At 38.7% G+C, this 24,896-nt stretch overlaps 2 protein-coding genes across 8 annotated transcripts; one reads left to right on the top strand and one right to left on the bottom strand.

Annotated features, from left to right (window-relative positions):
• Positions 1 to 1,751: 1,751 nt before the first annotated feature.
• Positions 1,752 to 15,197, bottom strand: si:dkeyp-68b7.12 (rho GTPase-activating protein 30). Of its 5 annotated transcripts, none has more exons than XM_067606540.1 (14): positions 15,063 to 15,197; positions 14,094 to 14,488; positions 12,850 to 12,952; positions 12,605 to 12,749; positions 12,199 to 12,281; positions 11,389 to 11,496; positions 10,959 to 11,077; positions 10,703 to 10,877; positions 10,252 to 10,349; positions 9,902 to 9,970; positions 8,026 to 8,787; positions 6,803 to 6,972; positions 5,694 to 6,289; positions 1,752 to 4,082 (listed from the first exon to the last, which is right to left on the bottom strand). In XM_067606540.1, the coding sequence occupies exons 2-14, from the start codon at positions 14,179 to 14,181 to the stop codon at positions 2,552 to 2,554; spliced, it is 4,047 nt and encodes a 1,348-aa protein (XP_067462641.1). In that variant the 5' UTR covers positions 14,182 to 14,488; positions 15,063 to 15,197; the 3' UTR covers positions 1,752 to 2,551. The 5 variants fall into 5 exon arrangements, with proteins under 5 accessions (XP_067462641.1, XP_067462644.1, XP_067462645.1 ...); XM_067606543.1 differs by having other exon boundaries at positions 1,752 to 4,079; XM_067606544.1 differs by having other exon boundaries at positions 10,703 to 10,835.
• A 2,592-nt stretch (positions 15,198 to 17,789) lies between these two features.
• On the top strand, positions 17,790 to 22,604 carry si:ch211-155e24.3 (uncharacterized protein LOC100150696 homolog). Of its 3 annotated transcripts, none has more exons than XM_067606536.1 (5): positions 17,790 to 17,903; positions 17,996 to 18,237; positions 19,400 to 19,521; positions 19,993 to 20,092; positions 21,444 to 22,604. In XM_067606536.1, exons 1-5 carry the CDS (start codon positions 17,791 to 17,793, stop codon positions 22,454 to 22,456), a joined length of 1,590 nt encoding a protein of 529 aa, XP_067462637.1. In that variant the 5' UTR covers position 17,790; the 3' UTR covers positions 22,457 to 22,604. The 3 variants fall into 3 exon arrangements, with proteins under 3 accessions (XP_067462637.1, XP_067462638.1, XP_067462639.1); XM_067606537.1 differs by having other exon boundaries at positions 17,791 to 17,903; positions 17,996 to 18,228; XM_067606538.1 differs by having other exon boundaries at positions 17,807 to 18,237.
• The last annotated feature ends 2,292 nt before the right edge of the window (positions 22,605 to 24,896 follow it).

Genomic DNA, 24,896 nt, shown 5'->3' with positions numbered 1-24,896 from the left:
AATCCGTACTGGACTGTTCCCCAGACCTTGCTCACACAGAAGATGGATAACCTGTATGTCACAGTCATATCTTTGAAAAATAAATAAATGTATTTGATTATATGTCTACACATTGCACAAAGACATGGTACTGTATATGTGTATGTGTGCATGGTGACATGTAATCTACTTGCGTGTAAGGATGGCCCTGAACTCAGAGGGTCATTCAAACGTATTAACCCACACCTGTCCATAAATTCCTCTAAAGTGTTCCTATTATTATCTTTTATTTTACTGCACACAACTTTACGGTTGTTTACATTGAAGTCACCCACTCAAATGACCGGGGTCCCTATTTGCGCCTTAACCCCCTCATTTTAATTCGCAAACAGGGATCGGAAAAATGTATTATGTTTACCCGTCCATGCTTTTCCCCATACCCTTACTACCACGCATTCTAGTGTAGACTTAAGTTTCACCCTCTGGTACTGTACATCCCATCTTATAAATGTTGCACAGCCTCCTCCAGCTTTTCCATTTCAATCATGTCTGACACTTTCATATCCTGGGAACACAAAGTCTAAACATGGCTTTTGCCAAGTTTCCAGAACACACAACACATCTGTTTGATCTTTAAATACATCTACAAATCTCTTAAATTTCTGCCTATTTGCAACCAAACTCCTTGCATTTTATCATAAAATGTATAACCTCAGCAGCTTAACAGTCATCTTCATATATTTCCATGTTTCCTTCTTCAATGCAATCCTCACTCTTGTCAGTACACTTCTTTTCTCTTCTCCCTCTCTCATACACTTCCTGCTTCTGCCTCATGTATTTGTGCAGTTCCTTTGGGCCTTGGTATACACCCTCAAGGAATCTCTCTGCAACATCTACCACCACTCTAATGATGTCTGACCTTTTGGTTTGGCTTCTAGCTGCCCATAAAATGTCTGCCATAAATGCAAGGAATGACTGTGTGTCTATTATCTGTTTGCTGCCTCCTTAACCATAGGCAGTGAGGAGAATGCTCTAGTTACCCCTGACCTGCTAGGTTCCCCTAATCCCCTCACTTTCCTCAAGGAATCTACATATGATATTTTCCCCTCAGCTCTCATTTTGCTATTTCCACAGCCATTACGTGATGCTCACATCCTCTGGAGGAAGACATGGTTTCCACTACAGTTACAGCACTTGATTTCCTCAGACTGACATTGTGCAAAGTTGTGGTTTCCTCCACGTTGTCTACATATTCTATTTCTCCTACACGCTGCTGCTACATGGCCAAAGCACTGACACTTAACAACGCAGTGGGAGCCATATGTATTGACTCACTTGAAAGCTCATATATCCCAGACTCACTCTTGTTGTCAGTGGCTGTGAAACTCTACTGTAGAAACATGGCAGTGCAACATGGCGGGCTCCATGGAAGAGGACCAGCTCCATATGTAGGTATGACAGGCTTATTCTAAGTTAACAAGAACACAACAATTCTTATTATCTAGTGATTATACACCAATGAAAACATACTTATGAATACTATATTCCATTTCTGCTAAGTCCGTTCCACTAGATGCCACTAAATTCTACACACTGCACCTTTAATATGTAATTAGTGTAATATGTGTAATACAAACTGTTTTATATATAGCTTATTGATACAATGGATGTCTTGGCTTTGTAACCCTTGTTCTATATGTGGTACTTGTTCCAATAAAATGTTAAAAATGTAAAGAAGTATAGTCAAAAATAAATAAATAAAGTCATTGTCACTGGAAATATAATTTTATTCACATAATTCTGTAAAACAGTGACTTCGGCAGGCATTATATTTACCCTAAATTATACATTCCATTCATCAAACCTGCTTCTTCAAATCTACCATTTAGTTAAAGAACTTCCAAGCTTTTGTTTATACATATACTGTATATATACATATACTGTATAGAATTACAATTTATTAGATTATTAGACAGCCAGCATACAGGGGAGTGAGCTGGATTTGAGGCTCATCTTTTTACTTTTAATCAAAATTGAGTTACACAATACATAAACACTGAACGATGTTTTTCAAACTACTGTTAAGATTCTGGGGTTTGTACAAGTTTCAGTGTATTTACTCGAACAAGACTTGATTAATGTATCTTAATCTGTACAGCCTACAGATCCAGAATAGCGGGAGGTTATGACACGTCTGGGTTTAATTTTTTTTTTTCTTAAGCAACAGAAATTTGTCCTGATTTTTTGTCTTAATATTTCATCCACAACATGTTGGAGCAGCACTTCACCTCTAATCCCAACCCCACAGCTTCTGAGGTTTTATATAGCTGCCGCGCCGGCAGCTAAATTCCAGCCATTTAACAGTTTCTTGATTGCACATGGTATGTGCATGGCAGAGAAACATCTAAACATCTTGAGCAACATTAGATTTGCAATACTGTTGTTATACATGCATTTGATAATGAAAGAAAATCCTCAACCAGTTTACTAAAAAATGCATCCCTTTATGCTACATGTAGAAAAATAGTTTGTACAGTAAATCAGTTTAAATCAGTGTATCGACAAAAACACCTCACTGCACTTCACTTCCCCAATCCCTCTGCCTCTCTTTCTCCTTCTCACACTCTTTCTCCTTTTCTCGCCTCATGGTTACCATGGCAACCGCCTCATCGAAACACAAGCTGAGGGGACTGTTTCTAGCCGTGTCCCTCGTGGCACCTTCATCCCCGTCCCTCCTCCTCTCCCTATCTTTCTCCCCTACCCTGAGCAGCTCCTTTTTCCCCTTGCCCTCATGCTCCAAGTCTCCATCTTTCCCCTGTTCTCCTTCTGTTGGGACTTTCAGCATGCAAGCGGCGTCTCTCCTCTCTCGTTCTTGCTGCTGCTGCCGGATGGTCAGGGCGGTCATTTTGCAGTGCTGCGGCTTCGGTGGCACCACCGGCACCGCTTTTACTTGGTAAATTTTAATTGGAGACTGTTTGGAGATGACCAGCTTCCTTCCAACTCCTCCCTGGCTCTCCTCACACTTCCAGCCCTCTTTTGATTCTCTAATATTTGACTTGACCTCTTTTTGTCGTTTATCCTTTTTATCTATGCTTGGTGGGAATGTAAGTTGCTCATGAGCTTTGTCTTTGTCATTGTTCTCTTTATGTTCCACTTCTTCCCTGTCATGATCTTGTGCTTCTTCTTTGCCTACATGCTTCTCTTGGATTTCTTTTTCTAATTCACTTCTCTTTGGTAAGTAAGTCTCTTTTTCCTCAAACTCTTGCTGCGTCTCTGCATCCTTGTGCTTTTCTTTAGCTGTCTCCCTCGGTTCCTCCACAACCTCTATTTTATCTTCAGTTTTGTTTATCACTTTTTCCTCAACCTTCGCCATTTTCTCCCCCAAAATCATTGCTATCTGGTCTACATCCTCTACAACAGCTCCCTCCTCAACACCGTCTCTAACACCCTTCCTTTCACCCTGCTTACTTTCTTCATCCTCGATCACTTCACATATAACTTCCTCAAGTTCATCCCAAATTTTGCAGCTTGTTTTACAAAGTGCCTTGTGCTGCTGTTTGCCATTTTCCTCCATCTTTTCCTCATGTTTTTTGTCAGCTATTTCTTCACTGTCTCCCTCTGTGGTCTCTTCGTATATGCCCTCATCACTTTGTTTTATTTCCAGAGCCATTTCTGTATCCACAGCTGTCTCAGATCTGCTTTCCTCTCTTTCTCTTTCTTGACATATGTCCTCTATCTCCTTATCTATCTTCCTTTCCTCTCCGTCATCGCCCTCTCCCTCTTTCTTTCCCCCTATAACACATGAATTGAACTGTTCTGTTGCCCTTTCAGAAAAGTCTCTGGACGCTGCTGAAACGTCAGCAGTTTCTTTCTGTGTATCACAAGAATCTGTGTCACAAGGTGGATAATCACTGTGAAGATTATCAACCACTTCATTCTCTTCGTCAGCCTTCGTGTCAGCCATAGTGCTCGATTCATCAGTGTCTTCAATCTTTGGCAGTGGAAACTCCACGCAGCAGTGTGTTGATGCCTCTGAAGGGGGAAGTTTTACTTCATCACACCAAGCATCCTCCGTGGCACTGAGATCTACCTCTGTCGCTCTGCTGCAGATGGATGACAGGTAGAAACAGTTTAGACATGAACTGTATCAGTATCTGTGTAGTTTCAGTGTATTTACTTGGACAAGATTGGATAAATAATGTGTTTTGATTTATAGTTGCATGAGGTGTTTCTTTCATTTATGTGATGTGAATATACTGTAGATCTACTTTAAAAAAAAATATTACGCACTGCTTACTTTTAGTAAAGCTACTGTAAGTTTTACGTAATGTGGCATGTTTCAAAGTATCCTGATGGTGCAAGGTTTTCTCGAAACCTTGTTGCTTTCAGTCCATTTAATGTCAGTGTCCTCACGTAACAGTTTGCATTGCTGTCTGCCACAGTGTCTCTTTTGATATTACCGCTGACAGGCACTAAAGATGGACATTGTCAAGTTTCTAAGTAACTATGTAACTTTTGCTGAGTAATGACCACTGTGTCCATAAGGGTAAATGCTGACATACAACATAGTGTAACTGTAGCACAAGTAGAGAGGAGTCATAATGTCAGCAAAGCGACTAATTACTGTCAATTATGAGGTGATATTATTATATATAAACTAATGTTTGTTGGCAGTAACCAACACCATAAGTTGCTGGTCATACCAGACCAAGTAAGGCTGCAGTAGCTAAACACATGAATGTATTTCTAATGACCATGGTTGTGGTTTATCGCTAATGAATTGAATTTTTATTTTGTAAGAGGAAGATGTGTTATCTCTTAACACATCTTCCTCTTAACAAGCTACAAAACACAACATTGACATATTATCATGTCAATGTTGTCAGGTTCACCAAATGAACCTTAATAAGGTTCAGTTTCCCGTTTACATATCCAACAGATGTGGTGAAACATGAGCATTCATTTAGAGTTGTGTTGTGTCCACCTAATCAACGTATGTCCAATATTCACTGTTCTTCTAGTTCTCCTGGCTATATTTTGGTCTTTGCCAACATCTGTGTGAAATATCTGGCTCTTTAGCTGCTAGATGTTCCACTTTCTTTACCAGCTAGTTGTTAACTTTGTGTGTCTGCAAAAATAGTCCGACTCAGAGTCCCGTAGCTGGGAAGAACAGCAGGTGAGCCAACCGTCAATCATAGCTATCAGTCAACACCCACACAGCAGACATCAGAACTACTACAAGTCTTCAAATCTTATTAATGGTGTGATAATTTCCACATAATGACCACAAGCACACCAGCAGAATTTAGCAAGTTGAAGCTTTTTGAATGGGAGTCACTTGGAGCCAGAATCTAGCAGCCATCAGTGGCGTTACACTTTAAGGTATATTTTATTATTTATTTGGCTTCAATCTCAAGCTGTCATAGTTGCCGCCTGGTGAGGTGATCATTTTTTACGTGTTAGACACTATGACCGACACCTTTCACATTATGCATCGTCATTTGCTTCATTGTCAATATAAAAATATTGATTAGTGCAGCTTTAAAGAAAAACGCATTCAATGATAAATACTTCCATCAGTAAAGACCAGGACTGACAGAAATGCACTTGCACGATAAGTGATTACTAATTTTAAGAAATGAAAACAGATTTGTTATATATGTTATGAAATGTGTTCTGTATGAAAAGAGATTTGAGATAAGAATGAGTTTCACCTTTGCATATTTCTCTCTGGTTGGTCTCGTCCCTGGTGAACTGTATCTTCCTCTTCCTTCTTCGTTACCTCCTCTCTCTCCTGTCCATCTTTATCTCCCTCACCTTCTTCTTCATCTTTAATTTCTCCCTGCTCCTGATCTCCAGCAGTTGTTTCTTCACAGGCAGAATATTCAGGGTGCAACGACTCAGATTCTTTTTTTGACTGATCTACAGGAACTTCATCAAGAGTGCAACTGTGTGTTTCATAATCGTTTAAAATGAAATCGGCAGGAAGGCTTTTCATAAACATGTGCTCATCTTCCTCGCTATTGTACTCATGATCATCAGAGTACTCCTCTTCAGACTCTTCGGACTCCTCCGGTCCATGGATAGGTGAAGTCATATAAGGCAAACTGAGGGATTTAGCGTGTCGGCTGTCTATGTCGAGGCTGAGCGGCCTGTGTGAATTTAATTGAGTTTGACTCTGAGTGTGTGTTTCGGGGTCTGGCTGAAGGTGTTTCTGTAGCTCTGCGGGATGATGGTAAGCCTGAGCTTGTTCCATGACTTCATAGTCATCATCCCAGTGACCAGGAGGTTCGACGGAGAACTCATTCACCTGAGAGGTAAAAAGAAACAGAAGTGGACAGGAGGATTAGGGTTAAGGTTAGGGTTAGGGTTAGGGTTAGGGGTTAGGGTTAGGGTTAGGGTTAGGTGGGTTAGGGTTAGGGTTAGGGTTAGGTGGGTTAGGGTTAAGGGTTAGGGTTAGGGTTAGGGTTAGGGTTAGGTGGGTTAGGGTTAGGGTTAGGGTTAGGGTTAGGATTAGGGTTAAGGTTAAGGTTAAGGCTTAGGGTTAGGGTTAGGGTTAGGGTTAGAAAAAGTTGAAATTCTTGGAAGATGGTATTAACAAATACAGTGTGTTCTCATTAGTGCTTCTTCCTTCAAACAACAGTAATTTAAATCACTCAAGTGCCAGAAAATATAATATTATATATAATATATAAAAGTATATTTAACAACTAGAAAAAGGTTGCAATTTCACGATCACATTATGTGTTAAGACATTTTTGCATTTCCTCAAACACTGTTTCAACCTGATAAGAACACCATCTACATGTAAAACCACACACACCTGATAGGGCACACTGCAGTCCATGTGGTCCAGAAATTCAAAGCTATCTTGAACGTAGCCAGACAGTTCGTGGTCATCCTCCTCCACCTCTGTAGAGTTGAGTACGTCAGAAGCATCTAACGCACAGTCATTGTCACGATGAGTCACCTCTGACTGAAATTCTTTCATTTCTGTGAATGATACACAGGCTTAGATGAGAGATTAGCTAATGTTTGTAACATCCATGTTGCGCAAAATACTCGCAACATAATCAGCAGCAAAGAATGCGTTGTTAAAAGGGACTAGTTTTTAGATGTGTAATGGTCAATGATCATATCACCAAGAGATTAGATATAAGAGTATGGTCTAGACCTGCTCTATCTGAAAAGTGCCCTGAGATGACCTTTGTTGTGATTTTGTGCTATATAAATAAAATTTAATTTAATGTAATCTCTATAACAGAAATGCAATACTATAAGTATAATATTAGCCTGTGCCTTGATATTTGGTTGTATTTTCTTTCAAAATATTTATCCAGTGTTTGTACTAGTATTTATTAGTCCTGAAAGGATTAGCTGAATTAGAATTATTGGGAAATTATTCCAATCACAATATTGATAATTGATTAATGTTTAAGTAGCTCTGTGAGTTTTTTTATCTGTTCCAAAGCTGCAGAGGTGAGACGCAATAATCGAGGATAATGTTGCTCATTTACAGACAGGGCATTTATAGTGTTGCATTTAGTTCTATGTACAAAAAGGAACAGAAATAGTTTTATGAAGAATGAAAACTGAGAGTCTGAGTGAGAAGTTCAAACTCCTGGCCAATCACTGTGTTAAGTAAATGTCTGATTTTTGGTTTCAGAATGTATGCAAAGTATTGGACAAAGATAGTTTTCGACCTGATAACGGAGCTAAATGAAAAGTCAGGGGATCACCAAAGTGATTAGAATTCATCCTGAAGGGGAGATGAATGTCTACAACAAAATTCATGGATATCGATCCAATACTGTTGCCTACTCGAAACTACAAATGTAAACTCATGGTGGCGCTAGAGGGAAAGTCACCAGAGGATTCAACCTCTGGGGACCATGAATGTCATTAAATTTTATGGCAATACATCCAGCAGTTGCCAAAGTGATTAATCGACTCAATCGACCGATGACTCAAATGAAATTGATAATAATAATTAATTGCAGACCTAGTATTTATGGAGTATTTATGGAAATAAATAAAGACCATTACCCATGTATTCACTGTTTTCATCAACATCTTGGTCCTCTTCCCTATGGTCATCATTGTCTTCCTCCACGTTGGATGTCAGACTTTTGGGTCGTTGCTTCAGTTTCCATTCTTCTCTCACGTCTTCTTCCTTTTCTTCTTCCTTCTCCTCCTCCTCCTCTTTCTCTCCACCCTTTTCCTCACTAGCAATATCTGCCACTGTATCCTCTTCTCCGTCCATGACTCCTTCCCCGTCTGTTTTTCCCCCCCTGTGATTTTTGTCCTCTTCACCAACCTTCCTAACCTCTTCCACCTTCCTTTCCGTTTCTCCGCTTTCCTGCCTCTCCACCTTCTCTCCTCCCTCTTTACATTCCACCCTGTCCCCTCCATCCTTATCCCTGGCACGGTGGATGATCCTGTCGCCCCCGCCTCCTTGCAGCACACCTAACGCCAGGTTAGAGGTGATATGCAGGGGCACTGTAACGATGGTGGGCCCTGTGATGTGCATAGCTGCTCTTCGGCCTACTTTAGTAGAGAGTCCCGGAGATCTGGACTGGACAACATCGTTGCTTGTGAGCCCTAAACCTTCAGGGTCAAGGGCAGTATAGGTGCCCTGGACCCCCGCACCCCCGCTTACTAGTCCTGTTCCCCTGCGGTAGGTCACAGCATATTCACTGCCACCCATCGCACCAGTAGGTGCCGGAGCCTCTGAGCCAGACTGGGTGGACGGGGCCACGAGGGGAGACATGTTGGTGGAAGGAGGGCGTTGGGAAGGATGTCTTGCACCTAGAATATAAGAGACAGATAAGACCTGGGACCAAAACTTTTCAACATTTCAATCTAAGTAAAAGTATAACTGTGAATCTTTTTCTTTACCAAAACTGTTTCAGACAATTTATCTGCAAACAATTTTAAGATTTTGTTGATTAAGAACAACCAAATCATAAAAATACTTTCCTCTCATCCTCAGTGTTATGTTGTCATGGACTTAAGTTTAGTTTTCAAGATATCTGTCTCTGAAACTTTTGTTTGTGGTACTCTAAGCATTTTGAAAGTGAGAAAAGCTCCCCGCACACCGTCTCACTTCCTGCTGGAATATTTATTGAATCATAACGTTTTGCTCTGTCCGACCGTCATCAGGTATATGGGCAGCGTCACAACACTTCCATATATATATATATATACAAAGGAGCTGCTTCAATAGTCCAATCAGAGGACTACAGAGATTAGTTTGACTGATGAGCATCTTGAACTAACCTAAAGCATACACGTCACCAGTCAGGTAAAGCATTGGAAAGATTAGAAAAACACAAAATGGCACAATATAACATTTTCAATGAATCTTATTATACATTATAGCAACATTCATATAACCCCAAAACTCTCTGAGAATAGAAAATGATAAGTGAATTAAGAGCAAAAGTATTTATATATCATAAATCTTACAGTGTTATCAAACATACCAAACCTATTCTATCAAAAAGTTAGAATGGAAAGGTATCTTAAGGACAAAAGTTTCCATTTCAATTTAAGCATTTAAAAATGACATTTCTGGAAAGTCAACAAGCTTCGCTGTCAACAGTCTTTCCTGGAACTTCTTTTTACCGAAAAAAAATAATTATCCCTATGAAATTAGTTGACAGCATGTTCTGCAGAGGATTCGGGGATTTTTCAATGATTTGAGCAACACAAGCAACATTTAATTAATCTCCATTGTATTAAGGTGGCCACAGAAGTTTTAGGCAAATATCTCAAAACCCTAAAACAGGTCACAGGTCAGCCAAAACTCTTTAGTATGTACATTTAAATAGTAGTTTCTTCAACTGTAGAAACATTTGTGGTATTTATTTATCATTCTGAGTCACAAAATCAGTGGTGAAAGTTGTGAGAGGAGCAGTACCTTCTGGAAAGCATGGGGAGCTGAGGGAATCCATGCTTCTTGCTGGTCTCAACGTAGGTCTTTCTTTCTCTACAAAGAAAAGCAAATGATTTTAAACTCTGCAAATTGAGTATGTAGGAACCTAAACTTTTTTCTTTTTTTTTTTTAGAAAAAGCCATTTGCCACAATTTTGTTATAAACTTATTGATTTTAGCAAAATATAACATTCATAGGCCTAACTTTGACATTAAGAAACTGTCAATTATGACCATCCGTTTTTAACAGTATGGAAGAGTTCTCTGCTGCCAGAAAATTGGGAAATCAGTTACATATATAAACTGGAATGGGAGGTTTTATGGTTATAAGTGTACCTTTAGCTGAGTGTTTGTGCCTTCGCCTTGGGTCGGGGAATCGTCCTCCGATGTTGAAGATGGACATCCACTTCCTTCCCTTGAGGGATCCTTTCCTCCTGAGGCAAACAAGACAAAGACATTCACATTGGATAAGGAAAAATGAAACAGAGAAACTGGATTTTTTCCTTTCCTCAGGAACTTGTTTTCTAGGATACAATGACTCGATGTAAGCAATATTTTACCAAAAGTATTATACACACAAATTAGACCTAACATGACATATTAAGAAGTTGTCTAAATGTCTGCATGGCAAATATTCAAAACATAAAATTGTAACATTACTTTCATTAAGCACTCAGAGTTTTGGAAATGGTACCAGCTGGTAATGACTGAACTTTGACCTCTGGATGGAAAAGTTCCTCTCAACTAGATTAGAAGGTTCAGGCAGATAAATAAAAGGTCTACTCACTTGTCAGTGCCTTCTATTATAGCGTGGTATGGTCGTATAGGAAGAGGACCATCTCCTGGGCTGAGGTTTCCATAGTTGGCGTGAGGATGAGTGGGAATGGACTTGAAAAGCCCTTCCGCCTGAATGGGCATCGCTGAAGGAGAAGGGAGGGAGTTTCTTCTTTCAGATGATACACCTGAATAAAGCAGACGTGAGTTTGTGTGTGTTTTTGTGTGTTTGTGTGTGTGTGTGTGTGTGTGTGTGTGTGTGTCCGTACCTTGTTCAGGAAACAGCTGAGAGACGTGTGTGAGGATGAACTCCACCACGATGGACTGGACCCTGACCTCCATGAAGGCAGCTGTGCCGTTAAACCCTGTAGCCTCAATGTCCTTTGACCTTAACATAGAAATTGATTGATTAATTGATTGATATCGTAAAATGGAATAAAGGAAGGGTTGGGCTGAAAGAATAAAAGAGGAAAAGAACGAAAGCATCAACTAATTTTATAATATCCACCAAACAAAATAGCCCCAATGATTACATTTTAATTAAGGATTCACATGCGCCTCTCAAACACACAAACAACTTGTATGTTCCAGCAGATTCAGAGCAGGATGTGGTTCAGCATCTTGCTCAAGAGCATTTCAGCAGAGATGGACAACAGCACACATACAACACATATGATCTATGACTATCTATAAACAAACCTGAGCAGATTAGGAGCCCAGACGATGGCCAGGTTCCTGGCGTGCATGTTGGTCTCGGTGGAGAACGAGGCCATTTTGACAAGATGGCACATCAAAAACTCCAAAGTCCTGAAGGAAACAAGAAACGAGAGTTTCAGAGATTTCAACTGGTGCCTGAACCACTGAGTGTTAGAAACACAAAAGTAAAAGCTTTCGAGCTATATGTGTTGGCTGAATCATTACTTTCATATCATACATTGTTCCTCCAAATGTAATGATTTCTCCAGATAGTCCAATTTTAATATTCTTGATTTCAACTACTAACATAATGCTGAATTACAAGACATACAATGAAATGATGCACATGGCATTCAAGTTTTTAATTAGATTAAATGGTGCAAACTGAAAAAAAGTAACTTTGGATTTGAATATTTATCTTAATATAACAGCGGTACAGCTTTGATGAAGCTCTGGAACAGCTCTGGTTATAAGTCTCTTGATGCTGCATGAAACTTCCTGTACTGTATCTACAGTAACCTGATTGTCCCAGCTGGCCTGGCATCTCTAAACCTCTTTCTTAGAGTGTCTGCTAAGAAGTGCTGGATGGCACAAAACTCCTGATGTGTAGTTTATTTTTGTTAATCTCTCTGAGGAATGAAGTGGGCATTTTGAATATAGATACCTCTTTGTTTCCTCAAAAGTGAATGAATTAAAATAATGGAACAGAACTGTGTAAGGGTTATCCATTGGGTGATATTTAATGGCTTCATAGAAGTCAACTGGGAAAACTACATGAATATGAAGCATCCAGTGTGCAGCAGAGGACTGTACCTGTAATGTTGACTTGGTAGTTCTTTCAGCACATCTTTGATTTTCACCAGCCTCTCCTCCTCCAGCTGGATGGCCACAGCCTCCTGCAGGAACACAGACGTGTGTTTGAAGCAACATGTTCACACAATTTATAACTGTTTTCCATTTTATTTTTTTAATGAGTGGATTTCAGTTTAATTGTTGGCATTATGGGATTGTACCTTACAGTCTCTACTAACCATTCATTGCAAAAGAGAGCTGTTTTAAACACTTAAAACCTGTACATTTTCACTGGGGGATCTGGACTTTTTCTAATTTATATATTTCATGCTTTCTTTGCACTGGAGGTTTTTCATACCACGGTCAGTTACACTCCACGGACACACAGGGGGGGGTAAATTGTGTGAAACGTGTCAGAGGTACTCACAGCAAACTTGTCGTAGAGCTGGTATGTGAGCAGAGGGTTTGGCAGCTCTCTGAAATACGCTTTACACAAAGAGCTGACACAGTGGATGTCCTGCAGGTAGACATCTTTGTTCAGATCTGGATTCGCGTCGTTCTCAAACTCATTCCTGTTTTTAGGAAAAGAGAAAGTGGCTTTAGAGCACGTTAACCCAACTCACACACAAACCTGATGGGTATGATTTAACACATATGTACGTAACAACTTACCTCAGTTTCTGTATGTTGGACGATACTCCAGATAATCTGTAGATCCCGTCCACGATTCCATGATGCTCAACAAACTCACTGCAGCATCGCAAGACCTGAGGAACTGTGGGAAACAGGAAATGACTCGAATTAATGAATGGATAATAACCTGAGAAACATGCAGTTAAGTGTATAAAGTTTGTATATGAATATACACATTCAATATTTAGGTATTTTGTCTGTATGTTTCATACAGTACATGGTAGTCTGTTACATGATTTGTGTATGACAAATTTGTCATATCCTGCATAATGCTATCTCATTCCCAATTCTTTTCTCTTCAACATGGACAACTGAGGAAGACCATTTTGTGGTTGAACAAGGTAGCAGTGTTGTTTGGTTTTTGTCTTTTTGTACAAACTATTGTTTTAAAGCAACTACAAATAATTTATGTATGTGCCTCCTGATGATTTCCAAATGTGTCATCTACAAACTTTGTAGAACAAATATGTATCAAATTAACATACGCATAGCATGGAGCTTAAGAACTGTATCGAAATTGTGTGACACAAAATACACAAATAAGTGTTTGTACACATACACTCAGTGAGCACTTTATTAGGAACACCTGTGTAATCTAATGTAATCTAATACAACAGCTCTGCCATCAATTCTACTTTTACAAAGCTTATACAATTTCAGTTTTTGTTGACATTGTCAAAAAGGTGATAATTCTACTTCATGTTTATTACTTTATTATATCACAGGTTCCTGATAAAGTGTTTGCTGAGTGTATATACAGGTTTATAGAACTGAAAATAATGAATTATCTTATTATATAAATTATTGTTGTGAAAGATTTTTTCTATCTAATGGAAAATGTAAAAATGAGATGACCTTAACCCTGGACTTTTAAAAAATAAGTACTGTAAGAGAAACTAAAATACATTGCAACTAGTAACATGGTAATAACAAGCAACACAGGCAAATCTCTCTCTACATGATACTGTTTAACAAGTGAGAATATATTATCTTTTACATGCCGCATGGTGGCCTTTCAGAGGATGTAGTCATAAAACATTAAGTAACACTTTTTTACTATCACTTCAATCTATATGTATATTTCATGGTTGCTCAGATGTGTTTCTGGTGAGGTTAGAAGTACATGTATGGCTATGTATCTGTACAGCATGGTGTTCAGTCTGTTGATTAAAGTAGAACACAATAGAGTAAGACATGTTTTGGAGTGAGGGCCGTTCACTTACTCTCTTGAGAGGTGGCTGTCAGGTGCTCCAGCAGATCACATCCAAACACCTTCTCTTTGTTCCCACCTTTTCTCCGATTTCTCCGCATCGTTTCCTGTCTTGCTGTTTCACCTCACATTCAGACCGGCCTGAGCTGCTTTGTTTGTTGACCGTCAGACTCACTGACTGTCTGAACTGTCCGCTGCTGGCTGCTGGATGTGTCGCCCGAGTCGGTTAATGTGACACTGACTTTGTAGAGGTGCCGCACATCTCAGAGATTTTGACCGTGCTGCTGTTATTTCCTTTTCTTCAGCGCATGTTGTCGGGTGCAGGTTGTTTCCTCTGTAAGCTGCGTTGCTTTGGAGTTCATGTGTTAAAGCTGGAGTATTAGGACATACTTTGGTTTGTCTTCCACCCTGCAAAAAGGAGAACTGATAAAAGTTTCTTTGTGCAAACACCAGCTTCAAATTGCAGATAATAACATCCCCTAAAAGCAAACAATAAATTGCACTGAATCCTCAGTGTGCATATGTGGCTCTCCACTTCCCCCTGATGCACTCAATTTATTTTCGAATGAAAGGCCACACCCTTGCCTCTGTACTTCTCCTATTCAGTGAAATAAGCCTGTGACCATTTCACTCCAATCACACCATAATATCCCTCTGGACTCGTGGACCCACCTAAACCTGCAATCTCAGCTTCAGCCTGAAGTCTGGGCTCCTTACAGGCCCCGTCTGTCCTCCCTGCCCGCATGTCATGGCCATCGCTGACTCCTTTTTCACTGGAGCGGAAGTCAAGCTTTGTACAAGCCTGATCATATAGACTCAAACAGACAATCTAACTCACTCATCATCCCCTCCATCTTCCTGACACCTGTCGCTGCTCTCGTTCATCCAACATCCCTCCCTATATGTCCACTTTTAGGAATGATTTCAAATGTAGAAACACAAGGAAATAAACAATTTAAAAAGCGATTATGAGTGTACCTACCTTCAGTCTGCATCGGCACAAGTAGCAGCATAAAATGATGACGCAAGAAACCACTAAACTTCCCCTGCTAACTTCCTGAGTGTCTCTCCTTCTTTTGTGCTTTCTCTTTGTATGTGGCCCACAGTTTTTTCGGCTCTGCTGATTGGGTAGGGAAATCAGTTCTGTGTATCTGTACAGTGCATCTATTTCCCTTATGTGATGTGTTTGTCTCTGTGTAGGCCGAGCTCCATGTGTGTTATTCACTCTGACAGCGAGAAACAGATAGTGTTTGCACGTTAAGGCCCAATTCAGCTGCTGTTAGATAACATTAGGTTCATTTCCTGTCACCGTGTCAGTGTAGACCTATGCTACGTAACAGTATGAATTCCTACAACCAGAGCCTCATTAAATACTGCAGAAGAACCTGCAAACAACTACACAGTACAGCACAGCGAACCACAAAGTACAACAAGGACTCAGAAAGTACTTGCACAAACAATCGTCACAGTATGCATCCTGGATTGCTACAAGCTACTACACAGAATAACTCAAACTGCTATTAAGTGCTGGAAATGACTGCAAATTACCACATATATCCAAAAACTCACAAATCAACCACAAATAAATCACAAATTACCATAAATGACGATTACACAGTATTACACATCACTGCAATCACTAGAGTGTTCTGCAAATTACCACAAAATAGACCTTTAAGTGCCACAAGTACTACAAAATGCCAAATTAGTACTACAGAGAGCACCAGTGACCTTACCTTAAGTATGAAGAGTTTCACAAAGTACTACCAGTAAGAAATGAAATAGCCCAATATGGAATACCATAGAGTAGCAAAATGATGACTGAGAACTGCAAAGAATCACACATATGTAAGTAAAGTGTGATATCACACACTGCTGAAGTGTCTCAGTACACTTTACAAATGTGTTGTAAACATTACAGTTAAAAAAAAATGTTAAAAAAAAACACACAAAAAACATATATTACACAAACTACAAAAATTTACTACAAAAAATCACAAAATACCACATGACATACCTTAAAATACAGTCTGCATGTGTCTCATTCTTTGTATTTTGTAAATACCTGGATATTACTTGGGCATAAGTGTACTATATTTTGTGTAATACTGCATGTAATAAAATAATAATAAAATATATCACATTTTAAATATTGTGGCAGTATTGTGATACTCTCTGTTATAGTATATGGTAGTATATTGTGGCTGTACCTGTATCCAGGGACACATCCAGGACTTAGGTCATAAGGTCAAGAGCTAAATTTTTGACTCTTCTTTAATTTATTTGAATGTTTCATATTTTATTCATCCAATTAACTGACTCCACACTACCAAAGATAAAATTCTGGTGATGAAAGGTTTTGAGAATCCTTTTGGCTAATGTTTATTCTTTCTATTTGTTGGTAATTCATATATATAATATATGTCATATATGTGATTCCACCATATTTACATACATTACATAGATGACATTTTAATAAATGAACATATATTAGATTTCTGTATGCATGAGTCTACCTGAGTCACAAGAGGACTGTCTAAAAAGATAAATCAAGTGTCCTGCTGGAGGAAGATAAACACCAGCTGCAGGGATATTTCACAATCTGGCAACCCGATCTCATTAATGGCTCATAACTGATGTATAAGGCATTAATAAGTACATTTATAAGCATTAGTTACAATTTATAAACCCTTTAAAGGGTTAATTATGAGAAAGTGGTACCAAATGCACTGAATATAAATGTCTATTTTCTCTCTTATACATTAACCTTCATCTAAATATTGTCATTCATTTTCATGAGATCTGTATCCTTCATATGATAAGGTTACTGATATAATGATTATATTTGAATAATTACTGATCTGATATATAGTCATTTGTATATCTATGATAATATGTACTGTAAATATTAATGTTTTGTGAAGGTGTTTTATAATCCCATGAGATGTTGGCCATTAGATGGCAAGACACAGGAGCTGCAATGATTAGTCAATTAATCAATTAGTTTTCAACTATTAAATTAATCACCAACTATTTTGATAAACAATTAATCGTTTGGAGTCATTTTTTGATTAAAAAAAGTGCAAATTCTCTGATTCTGCTTCTCAAATGTGGATATTTCCTGTTTTCTTTAGTCATCTATGACAATAAACTGAATATATTTGGGTTGTGGACTGTTAGTCGAGACAATACAAGACATTTTAGGTTGCATCTGACAATTTATAGACCAGACCGCTAATTGACAAATCAAGAAAATAACCGACAGATTAATCAATGGTGAAATTAATAGTTAGTTGCAGCCCTACAGGACACTTAAATACAATAATTAATTAAACATCCTTTGGAAACAATTTCAGATCATTACGGATGTATAATGACAAGGAAAACAAAATACTTTTGTCATATAATATAGAGTCAGCTGGATTTTGACTTCAGTTCTACCACTAGGGTCGTAGGACGGATGTAGTCCAACATTTACGGTAACGGTAAAAGCCTACTACGTCATCTGTCGTTAGAAGTGAAGTAGCTATGGTGACCTCGCTTTAATCCTCACTACGTGCCCCATGGGCGGCAGTACAACTGAGCGAACAAGCTTGTTGACTTTAAAAAAAATACACAAACACTTCCCAGATCGTATTTATTTCAAATGGCAGATGGTGTTGAAGTATATTTATAATACAGCTCCAATAATAATGCGACCAGAGGGAGTGATGCCGCCCGTACGAACCGAGCGGTGCTTAAAACCGAGCGCACCTCTTCCACTACGATCCGTTGACATTTCTAGCATGCACACATCTTTCGCTTTCCGACAAAGACAGACGCGGTACTGAAACTAGTCGTTTATCAGACATTTATCCTGTAAGTAAGTGAATTACAGTCCACACAGACGAAGATATTTATTCATATTTTAATCAGAAACGGAAGTCGGGTCGAGATGGAGAGCAGCGGCTTCCAGACTCAGCTGCTGTCCGTCATGGACGTCCTAGCGAAAGCAGCCGTTGCGGAGATTAACCGGCGTGTGGATGACAGCTGCGCGGTGCTGCGGCTGGAGGTGAGCCGGAGCCGGAGCGACATCGACCTGCTGAAGAGGAAGTGTGAGGTGATGGAGGCAGAGCTCCGGAGGACCAGGATGAGAGCCAGGAGGAAAGGTGAGCACGGTGGGTCGAGGCTGGGAAGTTCCTGATTCTACTATCTCGTGGTTTATCATATCCAGTAGTGGAAAGTTACTAAGTATATTTACTCAAATACTGCCCTTAAGTAGTAATTTTCAGGATTCAAAGCATTTCTACTGTAAACCTACTGAATCTGGTGCAAAATTACATTGTATTTATTTATTTACTTATTATTTTAGAGCTTGTACTGTCAGCTGTGGATGCTTGTTTGTTTAGGTTGTTTTGTTTTTATTGTGTTTTGTTGCTTTCTATTTGATTTCTATTCTAATTTTGAGGTAGTTATACTTTATTTGAGTATTTTCATTTGCTACCTTATACTTCCACCATTACATTTCAGAGGGAAATATTGTACTTTCTACTCCACTACATTTATTTGACAGCTTTAGTTACTTTCCAGATGAAGACTTGACACAATGGATAATATAACAAGATTTTAAAATACAACACATTGTTAAAGATGAAACCAGTGGTTTCCAACCTTTTTGGCTTTTGACGTCTTACAAAAAGCAGTGTGTAGTCGGGGTCACATTTCAGATGTCTATGAGTTGTTAACAGCTCCACCAAACAGTGATTTTTCCCTCTAAACTTCTCACATGGTTTCATTTCAATAAATGTTCAAATGATCCAATATTTCACTAAAAATCAAAGATTAGAGAAAAAGTCCAAAAACTGAAAACAGATTTGTGTATCAGAACTTTGTTTTTTCTTCTTTCCTCTCCCATTAATCATCTCACGACCCCTCAGATTTATCTGGTGACTCCTTTGGAGGGACCCGACCCCTAGGTTGGGAACCACTGGACTAAACTAGCTAACTGTATATAAAGTAGTTGAAACTAGCTCCACCTCCAGCAGCTACAACAGTAACATGCTGCTCTAACACTGATGCTTCAGTATTAATAATCTAATGATGTCATATATAATAATATATCAGTCAGAGGGACCAAACCACTACTTTTACTGCAACACTTTAACTACATCAAGCTGATAATACTTATGCACTTTTACTTAAGTAGGATTTTTCATGCAGGACTTTTACTTGTAATGGAGTATTTTTACTTTGCTGTGTTGGTACTTTTACTTAAATAAATGATGTGAATACTTCTTCCACCACTAATCATATATATATCTTTGTGTTCTTCCTCCTCAGTGTTTTATCCTCCAGCAGCAGAGATATTTTCTCCTTTAGTCAAAGTAGTTTTAAACAAAGAGAGGCAGGTCACAGCCTGGGACAGACAGGTGCACAGTGAGGCTCAAACTCAACCCCAGCAGGTACGTATATACATCCAATACATCACGCTCTCTGTCTTTTATTCATCTGTAAGTGTATAATAGTGTGAAAAATAGTCTTCAAACAGCTTACAGTCCAAAACCATATTATATTTCATTTACAATGATTTAAAACAGGGAAAAGAGATAAATCATCACATTTGAGAAGTATTCAAAACATTTTCTGAAAAGAGTAACTACACTCTGAAATTCTGCTGGAAAATTCAGCAAAATTGTTGTTAATTAATTTTCTGAGCAAAAATTAAGTTAAATAAAATGCATAAACATAATGTGAATGTTTAAATCTTTTCTTCGTAAAGTTTTATTTGATCATCTATGGTCAGGTTTTGATAGATGCCGTTTGACATATTTTTGGTGTAGAGGAGTTTAAACTTCCACTTGCATAATGTGTGCATGCTTTCATGTGTATTCATTTTTCACGTTCAAGTATTAATGTGGAGCCTGATGTTGCAGTGTGCAGACGAGGAGCCTGTTAACGAAGCTGAAGCCGCGCACATCAAAGAGGAGTGTGCAGACGAGGACGTGTGGAAGAACGACGCAGAGGACAAACTGAGTGAGTATCAGATACAAACAGAAACGCCTTCTGCTAATATTGATGTTGGAATCACACACACACAGTATAAAGTTTCGGGTGATGTCACCACCTGACTTTGACCAATCAGGCGACGACAAACTTTGATATCTCACTGAGGATTTCAGATGCTCAATTTAACACACCCTCACAAATCTAGACAGTATTTAACCTTAATAAATTAACTATTAAGAGCCTTTTATGTTTCTGTCCTTTTCTGAACTTTCAACAATTGAAAAAGGCAAAAATACCCCAACAACCTTTAAAAAAATAACTATTAAAATAAATAGATGGGTGCTACGTCTGACCAAAAAAGGTTCATTCAGTATTTATCTCCTTTTTCCTTTTACTAAAAATACTATCAGTTAAAATTAGATACTCGTACTTCTCATCTGAATATATATATATATATATATATATATAAGCAGAACAACCAGGAATGTTCAGAGGGCCTTAATTTATTATTTCGGTGCCTAATTTATAAATCTGTGAGCGAACAATGCTGTTATTTGGGAGGGGGATGTTCAGGCTTACTCATCAGATGATCAGCAACAAGTGTTTTGTAGCAGCTGTTACATTCAATTACAGATCATGTGACACATATTTTAGTACATTTGAATGAATTTCCACTATATTATTTGACTGAAAAACAAAGTTTAGCCCTAAAATGTTACAATATCCTCAATTTGGAAACAAATCAAATTATTTTTAGACCATTTACATTTACTTAGAATCTTTCTTCAGGCTGCAACTGATGATTATTTTTATTTATTTTAAGATATTCAGTTTTCTATCATGTATGACACATAAAAGCATCAAATCCTCACATTTGAGAAGCAGGAAATGTTCAGTATTTCTCCCTAAAAATGACTAAAACGATTAATCGGTTATCAAAATAGCTGCACATTAATGTTCTGTTGATCAACTAATCGATTAATTGACCAGTTGTTGCAGCTCTGATCTTATTAAATAGACCTGCACCCAAATAATGTGCTGCTGTCTGCTCCATCATTATGTTTTGTAGTATTTTGTGCAGGTTGAATGAACCTCCACAGCAGCACTAATCATTTCTGCTGTATTTTTAATCACAAAACACAACAAATTACCTGTTTGTCATGCGGCTTTAACACAAGTTTGCTGGGACACAGTCGCTCTGCGATGAGTCTGTTGGAGCCAAAACATTTCAGGTCCAGCTTGTTTGGATTTTCAGCTCAAGACCTCGTCTAGAAGTCTAGAAATTGTTCAAATGTGCTTTTTCTGTGCTTGTGGATTCAAGTTTCTGGATCTGAAAGCCTCTTCTATGAAATAATACGTTTCTCCTGCTTTCTTTTAGTCTCTGGAGCCGAGCAGCCGCCATGCTTCGAAGCCTCACAACCCGCCCAGACTGACAGCTTCGTAGAGCGTTACGACTCAGCCGAGAACGCAGCCGACCCCGGAGCTCTGGTTTCCCCGACAGACGGCTATGACACATTCCCAGATCAGCAGCAGCAGCAGCAGCTGAACAGAAACCAAAGTGAGGCAGAACCCCTAGTGAAACACGAGAAAGAGGAAGAGCCCGACGAAAACGCAGCTCCTCTCGATTCAGGCCAGTTTGCGATGGAGGAAGCTGACGGACAGCTGTGGACGTCCGATCTGGGAGGAGACGCCGCCGATCCGAGCTTCTCCTACACGGGACATCAGTACGAGCAGATCCCTTCTGTGTTCACCTCTCTGAGCGGTTTGGTAGATATGGTACCCAGAATTCACTCAGTGGGGAAGTCACATTCTGTCATGGTGAGCGCGGCTCGAGCGAAAAGACGAGCCAGGACGTTCGGTTTTAAGAGAGCGCAACAAGACGAAGGACACGGCACTTTATCCCAGATTAACTCCATGGATCCGAGCTCGATCCCTCCACCAACACAGCAGCAGTACAGGGACTCCGCACCTCACGCGAGGAACCCGAACGAGGATCCGATGGCGCCGAACCCAGCAGCGTCCGCGTCCTTCGGGCACGGGCGCAGCAGCAGCAGCATCAGCAGCATCAGCATCAGCAGCGGCGGCGGCGGCTTCGGCCTGGTGAGGAGAATGAGGACGCCCTGGAGATCGGGCATCGGCGAGAAGAGGTTCAGCTGCACGTACTGCGACAAAAGCTTCATGAGGTTCAGTCAGCTCAAAGAACACCTGAGAAGTCACACGGGAGAGAAGCCGTTCAGCTGCATGCAGTGCGGGAGGAGCTTCACCAAACAGTGCAACCTCATCAGACACGCCGTGGTCCACAGCGGCGAGAAGCCCTACGAGTGCTCGCTGTGCGGGAAGTGTTTCACGCAGCGCTCCAGCCTCAAGTCCCATCAGAAAACAGCACACTGACTTCAGTCCAGACTAACTTTCTTAATAAATAAAGAAACATTCCACTATTTTTAAATCTCTAAAGGACACGTTGATATAAAACCAATAACTTAAAAGTTTATCTGATTTGTTCTGTGTGAATTAAACCAACAATGACTCTACCTGTCAACATTTTGTTTCATTTGTTTATTATAAATATTTTCTAAAGAGGAATTCAGGCATATCGTCACATTATATTAATAATGTATGTTCAAATTATTTCCTTAAATTGTACAATGTGAATCACGATGTAAAAACGATCAGGTTTTAGGTTATTATCAGGTTTTTCTGTATTGAAATTATTTCTGTTATTTATATAACAAAAAGTTCATATCTTTCTTGTTTAATGTGTAATTTCTGGCTACAATCTTTTTTTAGTTATTATAATCTTTTTCATTGTGCAGCAGACTAAATATTTTTGTAACCAGATGGACGGAGGTATCTCTGAAGACTCTGGAAACACTTTTTTAACTGCAGTTAAGTGTCGTAAGGCTGCAACTAAAGATGATTTACATCATCGATTAATCTGCTGATTATTTTTTCACTAATCGTTTGTTAAATGTTAAAAATTTATGAAGAAATAGCATTCACAGTTCCTCAGAGCCCTCAGTGATGTCTTTAATTTGCTTGTTTTGTGTGACCAACGATCCAAAAAGTTTTTTAATTTACTGTCACATGACAATGAAAAGCAGCAAATCTTCACATTTGAGAAGCTGAAATCAGAAAATATGATACTTTTTGCTTGAAAAATTAAATTAATTGCAGATTAATTGTCTAATGGTTGCATCTCTAAAGTGATTATCGACACACTGGATTCAGAAAAGATCATCTTTTTTCTTTAAAATCATTACTTGGCTCTTTCACTCATAATTATTATACATGAGAAGCACAAACTGAGGCTCAGCTAGTTGACCAGTCTTAACATTTCTTTGTGCAGAGACGAAACGTCTCCTTGAAACCTCATCAAGATGTAAAATCTAGATCTTTTGAGACCAAACTGTCCACATGTTGTCATTTTTTTAACATTTATTTTACAACAAATATAACTTTATAAATTTTAAGTCCAGGCTTTCTGAGCTTTTCTGGATTTTACTGAAATCAACCAGAAGAAAAGAGCAAGAGACAAATACAAGAAAAACTCAGGGAAGTTTTGTTATTCAATCAGCAAAAACGTCTCAGTCTGTATTCATCAAAGCAGATAACACAAAGTTTCTTTACACAAATATACAACAGTAAGACATTAAAAATGTTCTTTTTTTTCTCATAAATATCAAATTAGATTCATAATCCTGCAAAACAGTGTGATAAAAGTTACATTTATTGCATAGAAAAGTAGTGATAAAGTAGTTGCGAGGAGATCACTGTATATCTTCAAGTGCATTTTAGTTTTCCTATCGAAGTGATCAGACGGAGATCAGCAGAATGTAACAAGAGTCGTCACGCGGGAGCCGAGGAGGCAAACATAGTTCATGTTCAACAAATATATTTAGTTTATACACTGAAAACATTCAGAAGAACACTGAAAGTGGTTTTGATGTGAAATAAAAACCTTCTCGATGACACTTAAATGATTTTAATACTCATTTCCTTAAACCCCCGATTAGTGACGTTCAACTCTCAAATCTCAACACAGGAAACAGATAAAACAGAAAGTCTTTCAACAAATCTGTTTAAGATTTTTCTCTGGAGTGTGTTCATAAAAGCAGGAAATGTCATGAGGCCACCAATTTATTTTAAAAAAAATCAATCAAATGTTAGCAGCAACCACATATGGAGTGTTTCAGAGTCTCTTGTGAGTTTTGGTGGGTCAGACTGGAAGGAAATTTCAAAATAAAGGAAATGTGCTCCAATTTATAAAAATGACACATTGAATTTTAAGCCAAATCTCACTACTTGAACCTTGGCTGGACCATCAGAACCATCAGAGAAACAATGAAGGAATAATTATTCTGAAGAACAATTAAATTTGTTACATTTGCGATAGAACAAACACTTTTTTGGATGCTTGAATGTAAGTTGAACTCAAAACCAGGTCCTCAAGAACTCAAACACCAGGTTGTGCTGTTTCAAAAGATTATTCAACCAACCTACGTATTCTGACACTGAATCCGTCTCCTGTAGCTCATTAGAAGTAAAAATGAGTCCAACAACTTATGTCTTTTCTGAGTTTTCAAGTAAGTGAAATGAGATGGAATTAAACCTAAAAATAAATTGAATTTGTGTGGGGTTTACACAAATTATTGTTCAAAAAATTAAGAAATTGGTCTTTGATACTCATTTTAACGAGACAAATCCAGGATAACAGGCTGAATACGCTGCATAGTCCCTCATTATGTTGGAACAATCAACTCATCGCAACTTTACTCAAGAATAAGAAGCAAAAATCTGTAGAGTCACAGCAGTGATCGCTGTTTGTTTCACA

Source organism: Thunnus thynnus, chromosome 12 (assembly GCF_963924715.1).
Source record: "Thunnus thynnus chromosome 12, fThuThy2.1, whole genome shotgun sequence".
Lineage (NCBI taxonomy): Eukaryota > Metazoa > Chordata > Actinopteri > Scombriformes > Scombridae > Thunnus > Thunnus thynnus.
The sequence above is the reverse complement of the archived record's forward strand: the minus strand, read 5'-3'. Positions and strand labels throughout refer to the sequence as shown.